At 43.2% G+C, this 17,573-nt stretch overlaps 1 protein-coding gene across 1 annotated transcript in view; it reads right to left on the bottom strand.

The window, feature by feature from the left end:
* The window catches only part of LOC126260170 (discoidin domain-containing receptor 2-like), a 132,892-nt gene extending 115,898 nt beyond the window's left edge, over positions 1-16,994 (bottom strand). Inside the window, exon 1 of the mRNA XM_049957434.1 lies at positions 16,875-16,994. Within this exon, the coding sequence (XP_049813391.1) occupies positions 16,875-16,971 (97 nt within the window). The 5' untranslated portion in view covers positions 16,972-16,994. The remainder of the gene's footprint in view (positions 1-16,874) is intronic.
* Between the last annotated feature and the right edge of the window lie 579 nt (positions 16,995-17,573).

Raw genomic sequence — 17,573 nt, forward strand, 5'->3', positions numbered from 1 at the left:
CAGAAAAGGAAATGATCTACTGGTTTAGTTGATCATTTTTGCCTTGTAAGCATTGATGAACACATTATGCATACGTGCTTATTACGAATTCTCTATTTCATATTTTTTCGTACCTATTATTTGTTCCATTTTTTACTTTTGGCAAATATACAGTAAAGATGCTCCACGGCCGAAACTGGTAGATATGAAGATGCAATGAAAACTGGACCACGACATAAACCGATAGCTATTAAGATACAATAGAAACAGTTGGTACCTAAAGTGCGTTTTTCCAACAATTTATTTTTTGTATGAAATGAAGCTGCCATGCAGGACGAAGGAAAGGACTTGATGCATGGATCCGAATTTTACGCGCGCATCTTTGCCGTGAATGGACAAAGACTTATCGACGGCAGATAGTAAGGGGAATGCAGGTTCAGTTGCTCAGCCACTTTCGGCGGAAACTGCGCCACGTGGCCGCCAGACACGCAAATCGGCCTCGTGGCGAACCACTAAACTGTCCACACAATCGCAGGGTAGGGTAGGGTAGCTGAAAGTCGGAGGTCCACAGGCAGCCACGTCGAGCCGATTCACCGGCAGCTGCGCTATGTCGCCGTCTTTCCACAATCACTGCCGCTGGACTCTGACATCGTTTCAGTCAGCTGAACTCTACCGAATTCATCGTCTCGTCCTGCAGTACTGCCACGGAGTCTTTCAGAAGTTACCGACTACAGGTGGAACATTTCCGCTGGATATCTGTGCTGCCGTGGCCTATGTCATGTGAAATATTCTGAACTTGCTCACTTTACGAGCATTATCAAGTCTCACTGCTTGCATCCTCTAATACATGCTAAACTTTTGAACTTCTGGAACTTCAAGCATCACTTCCTTCTACATCGTTTACTTTCATTTCGACTTAACTTTCCTTGATACAAGGATTTCTCGAATTAAGTTGTATTAATATTTTACGGCCACTACACACAGTAAGAATGTTTATTCATTACTATAGGTAACAGAATTTCACCATTGAGACCGCTCGCTCCCGGTAGCTGTGTGGGTTACAGATAACTGTAACAAGAATGTATTAGTTCCTTTTATGAGACATTTCAAAAAACAAACATAGTCCGTGGCAAGAAGCACAAGACCAAATCATCATGAACAAATTTGACAAAAATGTATTTTATTTTAGTGTTAATCAACTATGTGATAAGAAGAGAAGTTTTATCTAAAAACCTTTTAATTTCAAGGGGATACAAGATTTTATGTTTCTTATGAAGATGAGAAACTTCACGTTCACTTTAATATACTATATACGTTTTGCCACTCTCAAGAGGAAGATTAATTTCCTTTAAATAATATTAAGCAATAATAATTACCTCCTTTATGTTAGCAAAAGTGGTTAAAGCGTCTGGCTTACAAAACAACATGAAGCCGAACAAGGGGGAAAAATGTGTTCAGCGCGACAGAATGTCACTCCTAAGGGACCGGGTTCGATTCCCGGCTGGGTCGGAGATTTTTCTCCATTCAGGGACTGGGTGTTGCGCTGTCCTAATCATCATCATTTCATCCCCATCGACGTGCAAGTCGCTGAAGTGGCGTCACCTCGAAAGACTTGCACCCGGCGAACGGTCTATCCGACGGGAGGCCCTCGTCACACGAAATTTACGTTTTTACCATGAATACCTTGATGAATATCAAAATGTTTGCAATAAATTAGATGACAGAGGCATCTGTTGATATTAACAACGCATATGACTCCATATATTGGGACACACTTCCATTTTATGTACACTACCAAGTCACCTAATCGCGATGCAAGTGGTTAGACAACTTGTTTATCAAACTTCCTGGAAGATTAAAACTGTGTGCCGGACCGAGACTCGAAATCGGGACCTTTGCATTTCGCGGGCAAGTGCTCTACCAACTGAGCTACCCAAGCACAACTCACGCTCCGTCCTCACAGCTTTACTTCCGCCATTACCTCATCTCCTACCTTCCAAACTTTACAGAACTAAAGCTGTGAGGAGGGGGCGTGAGTCGTCCTTGGGTGGCTCAGTTGGTAGAGCACTTGCCCGCGAAAGGCATAGGTCGCGAGTTCGAGTCTCGATCCGGCACACAGTTTTAATCTGCCAAGAAGTTTCATATCAGCACACACTGAGCTGCAGAGTGAAAATCTCATTCTGGAATTTGTTTATCATCTGGCAGACATTAAAGCTGAAGAGTGTGTCCATTTTTGTGGTGTCCATAAAAATGTCTTTCACCCAAGCTGTGAAAGGCAACTTAAAGAATGTTAATAAAGTGTTGAAAGTGTTTAGCATAGATAGCAAGAGAAGAGCATTTGTACAATAAAAAATGAACATCTATGAACAGCAGCAGTCGAAGAAAGAGCAAGAAAAATAGAGATTGCCTTCGAATTATGTCAGAATACTCAAAAATCTAAATCCCCTTCTAACCACGCTGTAGTTCAGACACCACGGTGCCGTAGTGAGAGGCAAAAGAAAGAAAATTTTTTACGGGAGGTATAGGGGCGCAAAGAAAACGAAACAGCAGATGAGTTTACATTTTACTTGAAGACAAACAAGGAATGACGTCAAAAAAGAAATTATGTTTGAAAGATCTCATCCGCAATGAAGAATAGAAGGCTAGCTTTCTGTGGACTGTTTAAAATATGCAACTGATAAATGGTTTAAAATGAGATCCTGACTTCCCAAGATAACAGAAAGACACAATTCCCAGTGGATCAGGAAATAAGGAAGTACGTATGGAATTAGTAAAGAAGATATTACAGTTCACAAGTGGCTGAAACGATGAGACAAACAAATATGAATAAAGACTGCACTGTACAGTGGCTTACAGTGTATACATTCTGTTCGGAAAATCCCATTACACACTTCTAGGACTTGTAGAGGGAAGTGAGCAAATAATATTTTGAACTGGAACCCATGTCCGAAAGCGTAACGTTTCTGTGCTACAACTGTTTGAAAACATACTAGTAACGGGATCACTTTTACAAGTAATTGATTAGTTGTGACCCAATACATCAATTTTTTACCATTCCAGTCTCTAACAGCCAAAGCAATTGCTCATGTATTCGTTGACGGGTTCTCTTCAACATGACACGGTACAGCCTCTTCCAGTTCGGGTGAGCGGTCTCTCCTTGGAATACCACAGTGACGCCTGCTGGCGGTGAAAGGATCCCTTTCTCGAAGCAATTGAGTAATTATGGCGAAAAGGGTGTGCAATGGAGTTGGAAATTGTGGAGAATTATCTTGATAAAGCCGAAGAGTTGCTCGTCCATTACCGCGAGCTTCGCTATTCAGAAAAATGTTGTTGGTGTATTTTGCAAGATTGTACTCATCAATGCTGCTCTAACACTCACAGAGACGTGAAAGTGGCTCGAACGAACTCAGAGAGGTAGGATGAACGTCAAATGACATCAGTCGACCCGACGAAACCACCCTCCACTATGACAATCCATTTGCATAACTACATAGCAAACATGTTTTCAAACGGCTGTATCACGGAAACGATGCGTTTCCGGATATTGGGTCCTACTCAAAATACTATGTATCCACTTACCTCTCCAAGTCCAAGAAGTTTATAACGGGAATTTCTGAATACCCCATATAGCGGAAAGTTCCCTATATTTAGGAATCGCTTGTACTCTCTGACATTCAGTGAGGCGAACGTGAACCATGCACTTCCTGGAGATCTTATTCATTTATGTGTTCTGTCTGTTTAGGACCTGATTGTCTGGTGGCAGCTTTCATATTGCCATAGCTTTTAGCCATTCTTTTTTGTATGTGAACAAAGGAGTTACTGTTGTAAGATAAATGGCAAGGTAATGATTTATTTATCTGTGAATACAGATGAAAAACCCCACTTTTCAGTCATGGTATGGTATTGTTTGTGGTCCGTCTGTAAGAAAAAAAAATGACGACTTTGCTTGTAATGTACCACTGTTAGTTTCTAATATTATACAGGTATAATTTAACAAACTTGCATGTAAGGCAAGCTTTAGAAAAATCGCTTAGAATTAATAGTGTTTAAAAGTGATGCGGTGAAATTTGTTATTCGATCTTTATCGTAAGTTATAAATTTAAATAACTATTTTGAATTAGAGTGTGGAAACAAGAGCTTTCGTGGAAAGGGAGGCACAGATGAATTATATTAGACTGTAACACTACATCTAAATGAGAATAATGATTAAATGAATATGCCGAAGACTACTGTTATGTACGTAGTTCCGCGTAGTCAGCGCGTACACAACTTTCCCACTAGAGCGAGCCCCACTAAGCACAATAGCGCAGGTGCAGCACTCGTCCATCTCACTCGTCCGTCTCCGCACTACGAGATGGCGCTGCCATAGAGACGGACCAAATTCTGCTTCCGCCGATCCGCGTATTAATATGAAACGCAGCCAATGAGATTGCTGCTAATGTAGAACCTTTTCTCCTCGTTGATCATGAACGTGCGAGGTACTATAACGAGTGTACAGACCTCCGATTAGTCAGTCTGCATTTGTCTGCAACAGTCTGTACGAGTTCTACATTTGTCTGTACCAGTCTGTAGTCAAGTTTCAGTCTGCTTGTAATAAGATTACCATATTCCTGTACATAGCCATGAAGATAAATGTATAGACACTTTGTCAAGTATCAGAGATATATGTGAGAATAAGATTAACATACCAATACCAAAGGAACTTCAGATTGTCAATTGTAAAAAGCATCCAGAACCAAGTGAAGTAATGTTTATGCTTGTTCTTATTTTAATAAATGTGTGTGAAAATTAATTAAGTTCCTTTTAAAGTTGGTCACCGTCAATCTGCTACTCTATCGTCTGACCTAATGGCAGAAGATAAACGCGCCACGATAAGACCACGAGACATTATTGCTGACACTCGCCTACTTCGTTAGAGCGACAAGTCAAATAATCTGATGGTGTGTGTACTGAAGGTCTTACAGTACGCACACCACACCTAGAATAGAGAAGCATTCTGCAAACAAAACCAAATATGCAAACAGGGATTTAAAATTTTTTGTTGCAGTTAAGTGTTTGCTAATGAAGTTCAGAACTAATTGGAACAACATATTCTTACATTTGAAAAGGTAAGTCGGACGCAAGATAACTTGCATTAAACACTGCAGAACTAAACTATTTCAGTGCAGAGGAAACCACCGACGGCAAAAAGTGGGCTGAAAGTGCCCATTCATTATATATCGGTGAATCCGGGGGAAATGATGAAAGCTCGAAGTAAAACTTTAAGGTCTAACCAAGGAGAGTCTTAACTAACATGCAGCACATGCAAACAAAAAGGAAAAATAGACAACCGAAGCAAAGGAGAAGTCTAAAACAATAGCTCCACCTATGAGAAGGAAGTGTGTTGCAGACTCTGCAGGGAAGCCACCACAGAAATTCGTTCGTGAAACGGAGGAATTGAACATCAACCTGTGCGAGAAAGATGGAATTAAAGAAACGATCAGATTCATGAAACGCAAAATGTGGACTGATACAGTGTGTGCAGGGATGGAGAAACGAGGAAACACATTACATTGCAATTCCTGCATATAACGATAGAAGAACGAATATATGGACTATTTTCTTAAACTGAGACTGGTATATATCTTTACGCTCAGTGACATAGTTAATAAGGACGGTAGAATTTATGAACCCACTAGGAAACCAGATCCCTAATATGTACCGCTTGCTGGTATTTAGAAATTTTAACGTAGTGTGTTTATTTTTCTCAGGCTATCAATTCCTTAAAACAGACACCAGTAACGTCATCCTCCTCTCGGGGAAGATATTTTTAATTTTCCAACTTACTGTTTAGGTTATAATAAATAAAATCTCAAAAGGAGTGTATTACGGCAGCTCTTCCGTGTGTTACTTTGTTGAACAAATATGTGCTCACGGGTAATGTAGTGCGGAATTTATGCTCAACTATAGTTTGTTCAGAATTTTCAGGAGTGACACTTTGGCTAGGAAAGTGGGGGCGCTACCGTAAGGAGGGCATTTCATTTTGATTTTTTGTACGTTATCGATGTGCACGTCAGCGAGAAAGCGAGTTATTAGATGAAGTGTGGTAGGTGTGGACGTATTCAGTAGTGCTTTGTTCACTTATGGTTGTACCTGTGAAATGAAGAAAGATAAACTGTAAACAACAGACAGGATGAATATGACATACGTATTTTAAGGCGTGAAGAATACAAATATTGAATAATGCTATTTTTTTTTTTTTTTTTTTGAAGAGCCGAAGTTTGACGTAGGACTGTAACACTGCGCTGCTAGTTATTAGGAATGATTATTATCGCCCATTTAACTTTGTTCACTTGCTCAGAGCTAAAAGAAAGACCAGTCCACTTCACTGAGTCATGCATTAACGTTTCAACTGATTAGTCTGTTTGATTTTTATAGAAATTCTCTGTTAACATTTTACACTTGTTAAATCATCGTTCACTTCGTTAAGCACCATATTATTCAGACCAATGTTACGTGAGAAGGCCAAGCCAAGTGTTACCCTGTCTTTTTGAATAAACACTTCATTCTAAAATCGTTGTATTGGAATGTCATGTAATTGGATTAGTTACTCTTCCCATCCCACCATTTGAAGAAGGTTTATCATTACGCATTACCACATTGCACCATATGGTATGCAACGATTTGATTATTTTTTGGAAATTTTATTTTGAAGCAGGAACCTTGCCTAGCCATCTTCTGCTTGCTATTTGCTGTTGTGCTTTAGAGAAATCTGGAACAATGTTAACGAGACGCGAAGAAGGTGGAAATTATGGTTAGGGCTAGATTACGGTTCTACTTCAGTTGAGCCCGTAAGATAAAGACAAGCTGTTTCAGACCAGTTTCAGTTTAATTCAAATTAGGTTCTGTTTAGTCAAAGGTTAGTATACGTGTTAGAGTTGGATAACAGTTTGTGGATGCATAGTTGTCGTAGTACTTAGCCTTTTTATAGAGTGTCAAGTAAATTTGGGTTAAATTTCATACAGAAACACAAAGTGGGGAACTTACACCACCCGCAGGGAAAACACGCGTAATCCTATATTTAACTCAGCTGGCACAAATTCGTGAACTTCCCCATATAAGGAGATGGGACTGGTGTAAGTTTTTTGTGGAAGATCTGAAGGTTTTCTTTTAATTCTGTTAGTGTCTACTGATGTGAAAAATTCCGACTTCACCGTGTTTCGGAGTCCACGTTAAACTATAGTTCTCCGCGTAAATGGCGGATCCTCGTCCAAAGGTACCATTCGTATTAGAGGACAACGGTTTTAAAACAAACCTTCGGAGTGTTGAAGATTTTGCCTTCATCTAAGATCCACGTAAACTCCTTTGTTGATGACGTTACAGAAATTTACATATATCGGGAAACACTTTTATTATTGAATTTAGCTAAACACATTGTGAAGCGGAAATCTTTAAACCACATTGTATTTTCATCTGCCTCAAAATATAGCTCTGTCAGAGATCTCTGACACGAATTAATTCGAGTTAATTTTGATGTATAATGCTCGCACGTTACTAGCTATGATGTCGACCGATTGGTTTCATTACAAGAACAGATCGTTTCGATTATAACTAACTTATTATTCCATTTTGTGTTTTATCCATCCCATTGGCCGTGTTTGCAGTTAAAATTGTTGGATGTGAGGTGCGCCAGTTACGTAAAACAAATTTTTTCTGAGTACCCAAACATGTTTCGGCACCACTGTGCCATCATCAGTGGGTTTTTGTTTTTATGTATTCTTTACATTTGGTGTGCTTGAATTTTCTGGATCACTTGTGTGTTAATTACTACAGGTAGGTTGTCATATGCAACACCTACCAGTCAGTGTACATGGGACAAACATGCAGAAACTTCAAAACAAGATAGTCAGAACATTTCAGAGCCCCAAAAAGCAACAGCTCCCATAGCACATTTGTTGACCACATTGTAGCCAACAATCACCAGCCAACCACAATAGTAACAGACCTAAGAACCCAGCCACAGCCTATACAGCAAACAGTTTATGGGTTCTAATCGGGTTAAATAACAGGTTTGTACCACACGAGAAGAACTATACAAAATACACTGCGTCCGTAATGCGGCAATCACACTGATAAGACGAAACTTGTTGACCACTGATCACCGCGACGTAGGTCGCCGCCTGGCAGCTTTGCGGGAACCCAACGCGGTAGCAAAATTATGTAAGCGGAGCAGATATGGACGGGGGATCACCCAAGCGAAGACACGGGCTGGAAATGCGGAAACCACAGAGATAACCGGCTTTGACAAGGGGCTGATTGTTATCACGTAGAAAACGGCGAGGTTGGTCGAATTTTTATGTGATACTGTCGTGAGTATCTAAAGAAAGTTGTAGAAGGACAGAAACTACCACTAGCCGCTAAATGGTTGAATGTCCACAACACTTCACAGAACGTTGGGTTCGGAGGCTTGTCTGCTCTGTGAAATAATATTGATGGTGATCTGTGGCATCTCTGCCGAAAGAGCGCCGTCTTGATGCATGCAAAAGTGTTTTGGAGCACGCCGTACCTCGTTCATTGTTGAACGTGGAGGTCCGGAGCAGACTACCCCTACGTTTGCACATGTTGACACAACGACATCGTCAATTACGATTGCAGTGGGCACGGCCCCATCGGGATTCGACCGTCTATCAGTGTAAACGTTCAGCCCTTCGGGTGAATTACATTTTTGCTACACTAGGTCGCTAGTCGTCTCCACAAACGCCGTCATTGAGTTGAACGGAAGCTCGGAACGTGCAGCGCGCCACCAACGAAGGATGGTAGTGTAACACCATGGCTCTACTGCTCTACTGATTTATTTTGCCTTTGTTTCATTTAATGTTACATCATTGAGCTTCTGTAAATGTGTTTGTTTGAATCGATAACATAAAATTGTATACTCCTTTCTTTGTTAAAACTTTGAGTCATGGTCTGATTCTATGCGATGTAGCATATCTTTCATTTAAACTCTTTGTCCCATTTGGAGGGAACAAAACTTAATGTATATAATTGCAATTTTGTGTGAATAATTTTTTGTAGACATGTTAATATGTGCAAATGTTCTGTGTTGTTCAATAGGTTTGTTTGCTGTTATGTAAACTGCTGATCCTCACTTAGGAATCTTAGTAATTTTGTGTATAAGAGGTAGTGTGGTTCCCCTCGGGAACAGAACTGTGTAGCGCGCGCAAATTGTGGTTGGCCTAGGTAGGAAAGGTGGAACTGAGAGTCAGTCGGGGACGAGCCAGCAGTCGGGGACGAGCCACCGGTCGGAGACGAGCTACGAGTCCGTGCACTGCCATGTAGAAATGCATATTGTGCTGGTTCCGAGAGAGGCTTTTCCTGCAACTTTCCAATGCCTCGAATGGATGGGTAAATAGCTGGAACTAATCTGGAATTTGTATCTGTCGTCGCCACCAAGAAATGACAGAGTCCAGCAATTCAGTCTGCGAATCCACCTACCAACATGCAGTTGCCACCACGTTGCGCAATCACTGTAACGTAATACTATAATGATGTACAGTGAAGGATCAGCTTAATGGAGGTGTTATTGTGCTCAAATATAAGGTAATTTATATCTGAATTTATGTACCAACCTTGATTTTTCTCCTCATCATAACACCTCTCAGGTTCCTTTCCGTTCGAACTAAAGTAATCACCGAGTGTCCCTACTGAAAGAACTTTTATGACCAATGTTATGCTAATTAATGCCCTTTGAACATAGTAAAGAGAAAGTTATAGTTAATGTGGCAAGAGAGTGAGTTAAAGTTAATGATGCTTGCTGAAATAACTTTCCTAGTAAAACTGCTTATTAATGTGTTGTTGCCAACTTCAAATTAAAATTTCTCAAGACTGAGGCTTATAGAGTTTTGCTTATTAAATGATCACATTACCGCCTGTTGTTAATCTCAGAAAGTGGGTCAGTATCTTACATTAATGTTAATTTTATGTCTCACGGTAGTAAAAGTGGAAAACTGCATAGTAGGAAATTACATACTCATGTTTGCTAAGTGTTTGTCTATCTTGTGTATTATAAGTGCATATTAATAGTAATGTTATAAAGACCATTCACTTTATGTAAGCCTGAAAGTAATAGGGTGTTTCGGTATCTCTTATAATTTTGCAAATAGTTCGTGCTGCTCCAGTTGTTAGCTTCAATCTTAAAATATATATGTGTGTCAAAGTTCATTGCACTCGCGTGTGGCCAAATCCAGGTTGTGTTTGTCCGTTATAGTTACTTATACCTACTTTCTTAAACGAGAATGTTAATCATTCTCTTGCGTAGTTAGGCTGGCGACCGTTTTCTTTATACGTTAAACAGTGCAGATGTTAAACAGTGCAGATAGGCAAAAATCTTGTTTGTTACTGTTTAATTATTTACGTAATTCTGACTTTCATTTCCGATAAGCCACCTCCGTTAGGAATAACACGGTCAACATAACAAAATTCCTCTCAGAGGGTAACACTGCTCTGTTGCTTTACACCATAATTGCTATAACAAAATAGTTTTATTTCAAAACCTGTTTCCAGCTTTAAGGTTACGGTGTAGCAGGAGCAGACAGGAGTGTTATACGTGGCTTTTCTGTGACAGGACTATTTATTCTGTTGGGGCATAATAAGTAATAAACCAAATTTGGTATTTGATTACGTAAGGTACGTAAATGCTGTTGTAGTGTTATAGTAGGAACAGTATTATGCTATGGGAGACATTCTAATGCGCTTGCATGGGACCTGTGGTAGTAATCGAAGACACGCTGACAGCTACGAACCACCTGCACCCCTTCATGCTTGATGTCTCTCCCGACGGCGATGTCATATTTCAGCCGTATAACTATCCGCCTCTCGGAGCCAGAACCGTCCTACAGCAGTTTGAGGAGCTTTGTAGTGAACTAACGTTGATGCCTCGGCGACCAATTTCGCCTGATGTAAATCCTATAGAACCCATCTGGGTCGCCATCGGGCGCCATCACCGCGTACGCAAATCACCGGCCAATTACTTACGCGAATTACATGACCTGTGCTTAGACATCTAACGCCACATACCTCCACAAACCTACCAACAAACTGTCGGATCCCTGATACGCAGAATTAGTGATGTCTTTCGTTCCAAAGACGGATAAACAAGCTATTAAGCAGGCTGTGATAATGTTTTGGCTCATCAGAATATATTGTAAATGTACAGATTTCTGTTTCAACAGTAGAGTTCCTGAGATGATCTTCATTCGTACCTTGTTGCTAACAGTGCCTTGTTCTTCACAGCCGAAACTTACAAAATATAATTTTGCTATGCAGTTATTTAAAGTACACAGCCAAACATTAAACTGGCAACGGCCTTGCCGCAGTGGATACACCGATTCCCGTCAGATCACCGAAGCTAAGCGGTGTCGGGCGTGGCCGGCACTTGGGTGGGTCACCGTCCGGGCCGCCATGCGCTGTTGCCATTTTTCGGAGTGCATTCAGCCTCGTGATGCCAATTGAGGAGCTACTCGACCGAATAATAGCGGCTCCGGTCACAGAAAACCATCGTAACGACCGGGAGAGCGGTGTGCTGACCCCACACCCCTCCTATCCGCATCCTCCGCTGAGGATGACACGGCGGTCGAATGGTCCCGATGGGCCGCTTGTGGCCTGTAAACGGAGTGAGTGCAAACATTCAACTGGTTTCGTCTATACATCACTTTTGTTGTGACAATGGAAGAAAGTCTGACATTATTCCTCTCGCTAGCACAGACGCTTGAAGAAACACCGTCAGTGTCTTTGGTTTAATGACGTGATCATTAACTCTAATGAATTGTCCAAAATAGCTTCACTGTGCCGCGATTTTTTCATGATGCGGTTCGTATGATTAGCGGCTCTCTTCGAGTCTTTATAGGTCACTCTCCAGATAGCTTCGTTGGTGAGGGCACACAGGATCAGACATCATACAAAGCTAACACTGTGGTGTCACCGCCAGACACCACACTTGTTAGGTGGTAGCCTTCAAATCGGCCGCGGTCCGCTAGTATACGTCGGACCCGCGTGTCGCCACTATCAGTGACTGTAGACCGAGCGCCGCCACACGGCAGGTCTAGAGAGACTTCCTAGCACTCGCCCCAGTTGTACAACCGACTTTGCTAGCGATGGTTCACTGACAAAATACGCTCTCATTTGCCGAGACGATAGTTAGCATAGCCTTCAGCTACGTCATTTGCTACGACCTAGCAAGGCGCCATTACCAGTTACCATTGATGCCGTAAAACATGTACCGTCAAGAGCGATGTTCACCAATTATGGATTAAAGTTAAGTATTCCAGCAGCTACGTACGTTTTTCCTTAGTCTCATTTCCTTGACCTGTTCCAGACCTCACGCCAGCCTGCGTGAGCTAAAACGCGTGCCTTTCGGCTTCCTATCATAGTGGGTTGGCTGTCTTGCCAATCCACAACAAACACAACATCTACTAGATTATACTTCCGACTTATTTATCGCTAAAACATTAGTTCGAAAGTGAACTTCCATCAACCAGACGCTGATCTAACTGGACGCATGGCTACGCTCAGAGTGTACCAACAGTTACGAGTAGTCCGACAGCATCCACATGGTGCCTCAAGGCACCATGCGGATTTCTCCACAGTCACCGGCCAGAAGTGCCCAACTTGACAATCTGCTGATTATGTTAATCATAATTCACTGGGTTCGGGATTTGACACGTTTTCACAGACGCATCAGTGCTAGTAACTCTTGTCACACACCCACTTCACACTTGTTACTTAATGTATAACCTCTCTCAGTAAATTACTGTTAATGGTTGTTGATCTGTGTTGTCGTAATTTCTTCCGTACTTTACCTAAACTTGAAAATTTTTGCTCTGGCTGGAGTCACGGTAAATTTATCGAATTATGCTGCCGCCATTTGACTGTCATAATTTTTATTTTGTTGTTATGCATCCGAACTTCGGCCTTGGACCATTTTCAGGCACGTATAGACGACTTTTTGTACTTGAAAACGACCTACAGCCGATATCTGGATTGTATAACAACAAAATAAAAATTATTACAGTCAAATGGCGGCAGCATCATTCAAAAAATTTGCCTATACGTGTTTGGTCCTGTGACGACGCTGCAACGTTTATGAGTGCGAGCAAGCCACCTTCAGAACAACACAGCTCTAAATGGTTGCCTGTCACGTTAGCGCCTCGAAATCAGCGAAAGTCTCTCTCTGTGTAGGTACATTTTTAAACTTCTCAACTACGATGCGCGGATGGCATAGAGGGTGTTGCGGGAGTGTGACGGGTGTGCGGGACCCTTTGCCGTTTTCGTCACGTATACCTGTATATCAGTGTACGCTATTGTAGAGAACGGAACAGGAGGACTGAATAATCGTAACCCTTTGTTGTTTCGGATCACGTTCAAATTTTGTCGATTGGTTTTGAACGGTCCCTAGTGCTTCCACTCAATACACCTCAGCAAAAACTGCGGTCGTGCTGCAGTCAAAGAGGGGAGCGATCATGTTCAAAGGACCTGCAGGCACACGGTGTTCTTAAAGAAATTTTTAATCGTCCGGGGGGCAGGGTCAAAGATTGCCAAGATCGTTGTCCTATTGCCCATCGCATTTTGAACTGTCGTTTCCGACCGCATAATGTATGGGGACGAATCTGCATGAGGTATCGAATATATTGCTTCCCCCTCCAGAGGAGATCACAAATGTAAAATTAGATAGATTCGAGCGCGCATGGAGGATTTCCGGCATTCGTTCTTCCCGCGAACCATACGCGACTGGAACAGGAGGTAATGACAGTGGCACGTAAAGTGCCCTCCGCCACACACCGTTGGGTGGCTTGCGGACTATAATTGTAGATGTAGATGTAGATGTAGGTTCCCCGCAAGGGGACGATGGTTCCACTGACGCCTTTTATGCCACCCTGTGAGACCTTTACGTCTCTACACTGAGCAGCTATGTGTCTGAAACGCTTTCCTTAGTCACTCATAAGAACATAGCGTAATTTCGACGCTGCACCTCGCGGTTGTGACCTCCATCGCAAGACCGTCGGAAAAAGGGCTTAAACGTGGCTAAGAAGGTTGTGATGACCTTTCCATCGTGTCACTCGTCCATGGTGGCTATGAGAAGACTTTTGGTGAAATGTGGTGTCGTTGTGACAGCATAAAACCACCTCACACATCACATTAACTTCTCACCTGTTGCCTTTATTTTGATGGTTAGACAGGTTTCAATCGTCTCCGACCGCGAGGGTGACGTCACAGGGCGCTACGCTTTTGTACCATTACAGAGAATGGTTGCAGCCACCTTTGAGCCAATTTTCAGACTTCTGTGTCGCAATGGAAGACGGTTAAGGTGCTCCAAAGACTGACCATTTAGAGTAGTTCTGTAAAGTGACAACACCTGCAACTGAATTTTGGAGTGAGCACAGATCTGAATTGGCCATTAAAGTTTAGCAACACACAAGTGGCGTTCAATAATCAGAGCAACACAATTTTTTCTCGAACAATTTCGAATGAAAACCCCCTTGAGTCCCTACAGTTTCATGAAGCTGTGTTAGGTGACAACGTTATACACAGCCTTCAAAATGGCTTCTGTAACGGAGGTCCGCTCAGAGAGCTGTTGTTGAGTATCTTTTGAGGAAACAGCAATAAACTGCAGATATTTGTAGGCCCTTGCAGAACGCCTGTGGAGTTCTGGCAGTGAACAAAAGCACGGTAAGTAGTTGGGCGACGTGTCTAACATCACAGCGAGAAGGGTGCCCAAAGCTCTCCGGCCTCCCGCACACAGCTCTGACTCCTGCAATGTGTGAACGTACTGACACTCTCATTCGAGGTGATCGACGAACCACAATCAAACACTTCGCTACACAGCTTGACGTCTCTGTTGGAGTGCTGACACACTCGACCACCGACTGGTGTAATGGAAGATTTGTGTCCGCTGGGTCCGCCTAACAGAAGACCATCAAGAGAAACGAAGGACGATGTGTTTAGCCGAATGAAGCATGTACTCCGTGGGAAGCAGTACGTGGATGATGTGGAATCTAGCGATACTGTAAGACGTTGGTTACGACGTCGACCAGTAGAATGGTACCATGCAGGCCTACAGGCCCTCCCTGGAAGGTGGCCTAAGGCCGTCGCATTGAACGGACATTGTGTTGAAAAATAGGGTTCTGTAGCCAAAAGAGTAAGGAATGATATGGTATATTGGAACCCTGAATGAAAGCAACCTGCTGTCGGGGGAAAAAAAGTTTCTATTTTAGCAACTGAATGCGCATTATATATACAGGGTGTTTCAAAAATGACCGGTATATTTGAAACGGCAATAAAAACTAAACGAGCAGCGATAGAAATACACCGTTTGTTGCAATATGCTTGGGACAACAGTACATTTTCAGGCAGACAAACTTTCGAAATTACAGTAGTTACAATTTTCAACAACAGATGGCGCTGCGGTCTGGGAAACTCTATAGTACGATATTTTCCACATATCCACCATGCGTAGCAATAATATGGCGTAGTCTCTGAATGAAATTACCCGAAACCTTTGACAACGTGTCTGGCGGAATGGCTTCACATGCAGATGAGATGTACTGCTTCAGCTGTTCAATTGTTTCTGGATTCTGGCGGTACACCTGGTCTTTCAAGTGTCCCCACAGAAAGAAGTCACAGGGGTTCATGTCTGGCGAATAGGGAGGCCAATCCACGCCGCCTCCTGTATGTTTCGGATAGCCCAAAGCAATCACACGATCATCGAAATATTCATTCAGGAAATTAAAGACGTCGGCCGTGCGATGTGGCCGGGCACCATCTTGCATAAACCACGAGGTGTTCGCAGTGTCGTCTAAGGCAGTTTGTACCGCCACAAATTCACGAAGAATGTCCAGATAGCGTGATGCAGTAATCGTTTCGGATCTGAAAAATGGGCCAATGATTCCTTTGGAAGAAATGGCGGCCCAGACCAGTACTTTTTGAGGATGCAGGGACTGCAACATGGGGCTTTTCGGTTCCCCATATGCGCCAGTTCTGTTTATTGACGAAGCCGTCCAGGTAAAAATAACCTTCGTCAGTAAACCAAATGCTGCCCATATGCATATCGCCGTCATCAATCCTGTGCACTATATCGTTAGCGAATGTCTCTCGTGCAGCAATGGTGGCGGCGCTGAGGGGTTGCCGCGTTTGAATTTTGTATGGATAGAGGTGTAAACTCTGGCGCATGAGACGATACGTGGACGTTGGCGTCATTTGGACCGCAGCTGCAACACGGCGAACGGAAACCCGAGGCCGCTGTTGGATCACCTGCTGCACTAGCTGCGCGTTGCCCTCTGTGGTTGCCGTACGGTCTCGCCCTACCTTTCCAGCACGTTCATCCGTCACGTTCCCAGTCCGTTGAAATTTTTCAAACAGATCCTTTATTGTATCGCTTTCGGTCCTTTGGTTACATTAAACCTCCGTTGAAAACTTCGTCGTCTTGCAACAACACTGTGTTCTAGGCGGTGGAATTCCAACACCAGAAAAATCCTCTGTTCTAAGGAATAAACCATGTTGTCTACAGCACACGTGCACGTTGGTAACAGCACACGCTTACAGCAGAAAGACGACGTACAGAATGGCGCACCCACAGACTGCGTTGTCTTCTATATCTTTCACATCACTTGCAGCGCCATCTGTTGTTGAAAATTGTAACTACTGTAATTTCGAAAGTTTGTCCGCCTGAAAATGTACTGTTGTCCCAAGCATATTGCAACAAACGGTGTATTTCTATCGCTGCTCGTTTAGTTTTTATTGCCGTTTCAAATATACCGGTCATTTTTGAAACACCCTGTAGAAAAGAACCTGACAGCCTGTGGTGGATCTGTGATTGTTTTCAGCATTCGTCACAAAGTGTAGAGAGACGAGTGCGTACTTACACCTGTCGATGGCGGAGGCGCGCTGCGCGGGTCCCGGCAGCAGCAGCAGCAGCGGCAGCAGCAGCAGCAGCGGCGAGGGCAGCAGCAGCAGCCGCATCCTGCCGCGGCTACTGGAGGCGGAGGCGGCCGCCGCTCGCCCGCCCCCACGGCCTCATCTGCAACCGCAAACACGCCTCCGCGTAAGACACTTAGCGCGCGCCGCCGCACCTCCGACACGTGTTTCTGTTCTGGAGTGCGGAGCAAGGACGTGGGTGCGACAAGGGGAGGCGTTAAGTGACCGGGGGGAGTTTCCAGACGGGAGTCAGTCAACAGACGCCACTCTTTCCCGTCTCTGTTACAAAGTATATAAGGTGTGCAGAGTCACGGTCACAATAGGAGACAAAACATTGACCACCAGGAGGCGACGTTAGGAGATCGTGTCAACAGCCTCATTCTAAGAACTCTTCACCGGCTGTAGCTTGGGTCCTCAGTTCGACAATCAATGGGTCCATAATTTTCTTCAGATAAGGCTGGCGTACTGAACTAAGGAGGAGAAACCTGCTAAGGAACCAAATTGTAGAAGAAGAAAGGTGGACAGACCGAGCAAAGTGGCGAAGTACTATTGATACCCCAACTCGACCAGATGTTGGATAGAAGGGAAACGAAGATGATGATGACTGAACGAAGTCCAATCCTTGATGTTTGGATCCTGCGTTGGTG

The sequence above is a fragment of the Schistocerca nitens genome, chromosome 5 (genome assembly GCF_023898315.1).
Source record: "Schistocerca nitens isolate TAMUIC-IGC-003100 chromosome 5, iqSchNite1.1, whole genome shotgun sequence".
NCBI lineage: Eukaryota > Metazoa > Arthropoda > Insecta > Orthoptera > Acrididae > Schistocerca > Schistocerca nitens.